General features: G+C 49.0%; 1 protein-coding gene across 1 annotated transcript; it reads left to right on the plus strand.

Annotated features, from left to right (window-relative positions):
- The first annotated feature begins 1,650 nt into the window (after positions 1-1,650).
- Positions 1,651-3,078, plus strand: HOXC4 (homeobox C4). Its single transcript, XM_037370785.1, has 2 exons — positions 1,651-2,194; positions 2,723-3,078. Exons 1-2 carry the CDS (start codon positions 1,651-1,653, stop codon positions 3,076-3,078), a joined length of 900 nt encoding a protein of 299 aa, XP_037226682.1.
- Positions 3,079-8,157: the final 5,079 nt, after the last annotated feature.

Genomic DNA, 8,157 nt, shown 5'->3' on the forward strand with positions numbered 1-8,157 from the left:
AAAGTGCGAAAGCGGCGTTTGCTGTTTGCCAGGGCTTGTTAATAGTAATAATAATAACAAAAATAAAAGAAAATAAAAAGGTAAAAAGCGAAATCACCGCGATGATTGGGGTGTGTGTGTGTGGGTGATAATAATCAAAATAAAATCCCATTATTACTTTTCATCTCCAGAAGAAACAGCAGCCACCGCAAACACAACTCTCAGCCAAGAGCACAAAGAGCCCCGACCATTTCGCAGTGACTGATTTATGGCGTTTTACAACCCCATAAAAAGCTGTAACAACCAGCCAAAAGCCTTCGACACCGCTGGCACATTTAGTCTAATAAATAAAACATAAACAGTTAACTTTATGTGTCACTTTTATTGTTATCAAGTAAAATATGGCAATGCCCTGCAAGCTATGATTTTCAACTATAATTGTTATCAAGCACAAGGAGGGAATACCCCACCTCCCTCCTCTGCCCCTCTCTTTAGGGCGATATGGAGATTTTAAAAAAAAGCTTTAACTGAGGGAGCTAAAACCCTCCCAAAATGTTGACATCCATTTGCAGCTCCCCGACCTGCGCCGGGGAGGTGGGAGCCATTTTTAACGCATTCCTCCAGCTTTGCCCCCCCAGTTTTTTATATATATATAAACATATCTTATTTATATATGTATATATGTGTGTATGTATGTATATATCAGAGCTTGAGCCTGGGGAGGTCAATGCTTAAGCAAGGTCCGGGTTGGCCAGGAGCGGTGCACACGCTTGTGTGTTGCACACGCGTGGACGTGGGACCCCGTGGGTGCGTACCTGCAGCACCCAGGGCCGAGGAACAAGCGGGGTGCTGCCTCCACCCCACCCCCCAACACCCACCCCCCCAAACCACCCGCTCTGCTCCCAAAGGCCGGGGCTAAGCAAAGCGGGGCCAGTTTGGGGAGCAAAGTGGGGGGCCCCGCTGCCTGGGGGGGCGGCCCACCCCGCCCTGCCGTGCTGCTGGTTGCGGGGGAGGGCAGGCCTGCCCGCCTGGGACTGAAGGCAGGGTCAGCAAACCCCCTCTACCTTCCAGGTAATGCCTCTGCCCCCCGAAAAAAATAGGTGCTGACAGCGTTTAACCCTCTTCCCTCTGGGATGGGGGGGCGGGTCTGGGCTGGGGGTGTTTGAGGGATCCCCCCGGCTGTGTCCCCAACCTACACTGTCCCTTCCCCAGCCTTGGGGGGGGGGGGGGGATGTGGACATGGAGGCTGCCGGGGGTAGGGTTTGGGGGAGTCAATGCAGCTCGGGGTGGGCACACTCACATGCACGCACTCACACTCAAGCACTCACACTCACACCAAAGGGTGGGGGGCTCATTGTTCCCAGCCCAGATCGTGGGGGGATGCCCGGTGCCCCCCAACACCCCCACTCACCCTCACACTCATCCTCACCCACCCACCGCCCAAGCGGGGGTCCCCCCATTGTGTGTGCCCCCCCCGCTCCCAGCAGCCGACGGGGTAGTGACGGACCCCGGGACCCGGCACCTCTCAGCGAAGCGCATCTCCCCGGCTCTCCCCGAGCCCCCACTCCCACGCCCCCCCCCCCCCCCCCCCAATTTAGGTACATTTTGCAGAAGCTTTTGGTTCCTTATCCGGGGACTGGGCTGGCGGGTGTGATTGGCCGGGGATGTCACATGGTGAAAGTAACTTTACGGGGTCGCCAGCTAGTAGGAGGGCTTTATGGAGCAGAAAAACGACAAAGCGAGAAAAATTATTTTCCACTCCAGAAATTAATGATCATGAGCTCTTATTTGATGGACTCTAACTACATCGATCCGAAATTTCCTCCATGCGAGGAATATTCGCAAAATAATTACATCCCAGACCACAGTCCGGAATATTATAGCCGGACAAGGGAGTCCAGCTACCAGCATCACCATCAAGAGCTGTACCCCGTGCCACGACCCTCCTTCCCCGACCGCCCGTTCAGCTGCGGGGGTCTGCAGGCTCCCGGCAACCCGGCCGCGCTCCAAAGGGGACACGGGCAAACTCCAGGAGGCCAACACCTCTCAGAGAAAGCACAGCAGCTCTGCGAGCAGGCTGCTCTATCCACCTCCTCCACCACTCCTTCCCCAGCCCCTCCAGCCTGCAACCAGCCAAACCCCGACCATCCCAACAGCACAGCTTCCAAACAGCCCATAGTCTATCCCTGGATGAAAAAAATCCACGTCAGTACTGGTATGCAACTTTTATTTTCCTCTTCTGTCTCTCCGCTCTCTTATTTTCACACCATGCTCGCTCCCTCTCGCCTCTCTCTCTCTTTTTTTTATTTCCTTCCCTTCCATGAGAGTCTTTGGGTTAGCACAATTGAACTGGATTTACGACTCCGAATGGGTAATTACACCCACCATAAATTTTATAGCCGAGCTACTGTGGGCAGCCTTAGCCATGTGGCTCGTTCTGTTATGTATGTGTGAAACTCCGAAAGCTTTGTAAGGGGTGCATAAATAATTCAGTCTTTTGAGCCAGGGAAACCCCTTCCTATTAGAATAGAAACTCTTGAGCTGCCCAAAGTTCTTTATTACCTATTTAGCCTATTACTTTTTTTTTTTTTTCCCCGGCTCCTCCAGTCGCCTCTCCCGACCCTCTCTCCATCCACGCTGATTTTCCTTGTGTGTTTTTTTTTTGTTTTTGTTTTTTTGTTGTTGTTGGTTTTTTTTTTCTCCTTTCCTCTCTTTTTTTTGTTTTCCTTCCCCTCCTTTCCAGTGAATCCCAATTACAATGGAGGCGAACCCAAGAGATCCAGGACAGCCTACACCAGGCAGCAGGTTTTGGAGCTGGAGAAGGAGTTTCACTATAACAGGTACCTGACCCGGCGGCGACGCATCGAGATCGCCCACTCCCTTTGCCTCTCCGAGCGGCAGATCAAAATCTGGTTTCAGAACAGGAGGATGAAATGGAAAAAAGACCACAGGCTGCCCAACACCAAAGTACGGGCAGCAACGGCAGCGGCTGCCGGCGCCTCCACCGCCCCCGCCGCCCCGGCGAGCACGGCCGCGGGCGAGGAGCTGCCCTCCGCCGCCGCGCAGGACCCGCGCACGGAGGATATCACCAGGTTATAAACACCCCCAGACCCGCACACAAATGACTCTGGATTATTTATAGAATCTAATATATATATATATATATCTTGGTTCTCCCCCCCCTTCCCTCGTAGTTTTTCTTTTATTATAATAATAATAATAATAATTATTATTATTTTCCTGTGCGTATAAAAAACAATGGGTCTCCCCCAAGACCACGGGCTTTAGATGCATGTCAGATAGCATGAGGCCAGGTGTCTGTACCTGCAGGGTGTTTTTTTACGCCATTTCAGGGTTTTATTTATTTTTTAAAGCGGGGGGATTGGGGGGGGCAGGGTGGCGGGAGGAAGAGGTAAATGTTCTGTTGGGTGAATTTAATGAAGAAATGATGATAATATTGACAGCAAACAAGCAAACAAAAAAGGCAAATGTAGGTATTTTTTTTCCCCTCTGCATTACAAATGCACAATGAGCGAAGGAGCTGTGAAGTTCTTTTGTAGCAATGTGAAAAAAGTGAAAAAAAAATCACCATTTAGAGAGAAAGAGAAAAAAAGGGGCAAACAAAAAGCAGCTACGAAACAGCACACAAGGGTGGACGAGTCCTTGCTGAGAAATTGGGAAGAAAAAGGGGAGTAAGAGTGAAAAAGTGACGTATTTAAAAAGTAAAAGCAGAAAAAGATTTTTAAAAGTCAGTAGCTAGGGATTTTTTGTCGTGCTTATTTGTGGTTTTGGACTGATTTTACATGATCATTGTAAACTTGCAATAAAGAGTTTTAGTGTGTATGTGAAAGTCCCAGTGTTCAATAAACCAGTCAGTGTGAATTAGTTTTACTTTTATGTCTGGTGACTTATTTTATCCCCACATCTCCCCGCAAGCCCGCCCCAAAATAATAATAATAATGATAATAAAAATGCTGGGACAATGTGCAATGGATCCCATGTGCACCAGTCATTGCTTAAGTTAAGTTTAAGCAAACCTAAAGATAACTCTCAGCTCCAGATTTTTATGACATCACGACGTGGCCAGTGACTTTAAATCTCAGATCCTCCCAACCTGTAAATAAGGGGGTAAAAAAGCCCCAACCAACCAACCAACAACAACAATAATAATATTAAAAACCCAACAACAACAAAAAAGAGAAATCTGGGTTTTCAGACAAGTGCTGTGGATTGAGGTTAGCTTCCAGTCATTTCTCTTTATTTTCTTTCCATCCCGCAGAAAATTGTCTGGGCTTAACTTCTCTCTCGGCTTTAAACTTTTTCTCGTTTTTTTTTTTAATTTATTATTGTTATTATTTTCATCGTTATTATTATTGTTATTATTTTCTCTTGCTGTTGTGGCACGCTCATGTTGACTCGTTCAGGCCAAGAGGTCATATTGAATTTTGCCAGGCAATGAAAAGGCTGTTAAATAATAATAATAATAACAATAACAATAATGAGAATAATGGTAGTAATAGTGCTAATAACTGTAATTCATTGCTCCTGGCCTTTGGAGGCAGCCTGCAAACTGGCAGCAGTGGGGGGATTTTAGGGAAAAACCAGTGTGTGTGTCCCTCCCGGGCAGGGTGCCTGTACTTCCCTGGCAGGGCAGGGCAGGGGGTGCATGAGGGGGGGCTGGGGATGAGCCCGCCCCCCCCCCTTTTTTTTTTAATAGGCCTTGGCTTTGGGAAGTTTGCTGCTTAAAAATCCCAGTGTCAGGGGGCTGGGAGAGGGAGGCCTGCTGGAAGTGTCTGTGTCCCCTCAAGCCCTGGGACCCTGAGTTATTGGACAGGAGGCTTTGCAAGCATTTTTATTTAGGTTTTATTTTATTTATTCCCTCTTCTCCCCTCCCCCCCCCCCCCCCCATCGATTTAAGCTGCCATTAAACAAATCATGGTCTCAGACCTCTTTGTGATAGCTGGGGATGCGGATCTGGACAGGGAGAAGGTTATCATTTATCCTGGGGAATTTATATGTAAAGCTCATCAGCTGTTTCTTCTTCTTTTTTTTTTTTTTTTTCTTTCACATCCTGCCTTAGTGATATTAATATAAGGATGAGGCTGGAAGGATAAAACATATCGACAGGATATGTAACCATTACTCCTCTTTAAAAATTTCCTCCACAGAGCAGGGAAAGGTGTTGGGAACCAGTTGGGATTTTGACTCTTCCCAAGGAAGAGCCCAGCCCGCGCAGCTGAGGTGGAGAAGCCAGATAAAACCCAGCTCGAAAAAATTAAAATAAAATAAAAAGGCGATCAGCAAACAGCACCCAAAGCTGGGCCCGTTCTGTGGAGGTTTGGATATTTTTAATATCCTCTTATATAGGCAAGAAATCAAAGCAGAAAGGGGAAAATAGGTGGGGGAAAGGCACCACGGAGGGGAGAAAAGGAGGTTTAATGCTAGAAAAAGCAGAAAATCTGCCGGGAAAGTGCAGCCCCACGTGCTGGGAGGTGGGTGCTCCCCCAGAGCACCCCGGTGCCCCAAAGCTGAGGCAGGGCAGCACCCCAAATCTCCTCGGGGGTGGGGAGCAGAGGTGAGCAACTGCAACTGCTGCAGGCTGCACTGGGGCCAGGAGGAGGAGGAGGGTGGGGAGGAAGGAGCATCGCTCCAGGTTCCATTTCTCCTTTTTTTTCGGGAGGGATACTGGCGTTTGGAGTTGTGGGTTGGGGTTTTTGGTTGCTGGGGGGTGCTGTACTCCCCGTCTAAGGGTGTATCCCGTGGAGGGGGTGGTGCTGGGGATGGCATCCAGGGATGGCAGGTCCCTTTGGTACCAGGGTCATCAGCCAGCGGTGGGCTTCTGCCTGCTGCCCACAGGAGTGTCCTCACCCAGCATCTCCGTCAGCTTTGGCTGTGACACACCTGGGGCTAATGAGGGAGAGTATAAATGCATGGTGTAGCCGGGGGAAGAAAGGGGATAGAGGGAGGGGAGGAGAAGAAGGAGGAAAAGAAAGTGTGGGGAAACGGAAATAGAGGGGGGAGAAAATAAAGAAAAAAGGGGTGTAGGGGAGAAAATAAAGGGGAAAAGTACGGGGAAAGGGGAGAAAAAGGGGGGGGGGGGATGGGAAAATGGTTGCTCCTGCTGCAAACAGCCCGAACCACGGTCCCTTTTTACCTTCTTGACGCCTCCGTGTAGAGAGGCTGAAAGAAAACTTTATTGAAGTTCGGGTAAACGGCAAAACCGGGTTCATAGAAAGGCCAACTTTTCTATCCCAGCAGCTCCATTGGAGGCGAGCAAGCTGACCCCGGAGCCCTCCTGACCCGCTGCCTCTGCAGCGTTGTACCTTCTGTGTCTGCGGACATAGATTTAGAGGCACCATCGCTGTTTAGAGGCTTTGTAGGTTTTACCATAGTAATGGGGTGTAAGGGGGGGGCTGGGGCAGATGCGATGCGTGTTATGGCATTGTCTCTTTGCCAAAATAACCCGGGAGAAAAGGGGAGAGAAGGGTGAAGTGGCGGCCAAACTTCTCTCCCTTCTTTTCCCCCAGAGATGCTCTCCCTTCCGGCTGGTCCAGGAGCGCTCCCAGCCACGTAAGTAACCTTTATTTCAGGGGATTTTTTTTTTTTTTTTAATAATAAAAATAACTAAAATAAATAATCTAAAGCAGAGCAAAAAGGAGCCCCTGAAAGTTTGGGAGGCGTGGGGATGAAAGTCAGGATGCAAATGGGAGCGGAGGAGCTGTGATGCGCAGGGGGTGGTGGGGGCAGAGATGTGGTTGTGGGCAGCGATGCAAGATAAGCCCGGGTTTCTCCAGCGACAGGAGCTGCGGGCCAGACGGATGGGTGATACAGGGATGGATGGAATGCTTTAAGGGAGACACGCTCCCCACGAGGCATCAGGTCTTGCTCATCCCTGGGCTATATGTCCCAGACCTGGCCCTAGCACCTATAGATGTGACTGCAGGTGGTGCCGCGCCCCCCCCCCCCCCCCGGCTGCTGCATTGTTCAGTGCTCGGATAATTCGCTTTACTTTGATTATTGGGCTATAAAACTCCCACCAACAACGTGTTTCTGGAGGCTCAAATTAACATCTGAGGCCAGGGCGGGTTTTTTTTCCCTTCTTCTCCCCTTTTATGTTCTTCGAGTCCAATTTGTTTTGAAGTTCCCTGATAAGTTTTTACCGGTTCCTTTCTCAGCTCGGTCTTTATTTTACGTTATTCCCCCACCCCCCGCTTTTTAACTAGCTTCGCTAAGGACTCGGGTTTTAAGAGGGCTGCAAAGTCGTTTTACGAAGGGCTTAACTGGCAATAAAAAAAAAAAAAAAAAAAGCGTGAGGAAGTCTTTGTATCCAGAGCTTGCAAGGAATGGTAACCCCTCCTAAATTTACATCAGCTGGTTGAGAAAATTAGCTTCCTGTATTGCCTGTTAGTTTCCTTTTTTTCCTCTTTCTAACAGCTCCGGAGATGCTTTAGGGAGATAACTGCAGGCGACGAGGGTCCTCAGCAGCCTCACTTCCATAAGAACTTCAAAATTTTATTTTGTAGTCAGTGGAAACACATGCCCCTCGCCGCCCCCCGCCCCCCCCCCCCGTTGCCCCAAGGCTCTCCTGTTGAGCCGGGTTTTAGCTCGCAGTTAACACGGTATTACGGGTCCTTCCAGCAATTTCCTTCAGCCCGTCGTAGGTTGAAAATGTTCCTCTCCGGCGTTAATTGGAATTAAAAGCCAAAACACGCACCCAGGGTTAAACGAGTGAGTTACTAGTTCTCCCCAGACCTGACAGCACCTCCAACGTGCAACTTTTATTTATTGTGCTCTCCTATATCATTATCCAGAGATATACTTTTATGTACTTCCTAATCTGTCGCTGTGATTAATTTTGATGGGCAAGGTACCAAGCTAAACATTTTGGAATTTATTTATTTATTTTTTAGTGAAAGACTCGAATTTCCTTTCCAAACAGCCAGCAGCCGCCGTGGGCATGCTGTTAGCAATTTTCAAATATCACCTTTTCCTGCTTATTTAGGTGCTTGCTTCAGTGCAACCGGGGTCTTTCCCCCCTCCCTCCTCCGCCCCAGGGAAAAAAAAGGCGATGTGGTGGTGTTTTGGGGACATCTCCCCCCACCACCCCGCCTGGAAAATAGTGCCTGGGACAAGCTCCAGGCTTCTGGAGTAAGGAAAATAATAGGTAAATAAATAAAT

This window comes from Falco rusticolus, chromosome 19, assembly GCF_015220075.1.
Source record: "Falco rusticolus isolate bFalRus1 chromosome 19, bFalRus1.pri, whole genome shotgun sequence".
NCBI classification, from domain to species: Eukaryota; Metazoa; Chordata; class Aves; order Falconiformes; family Falconidae; genus Falco; species Falco rusticolus.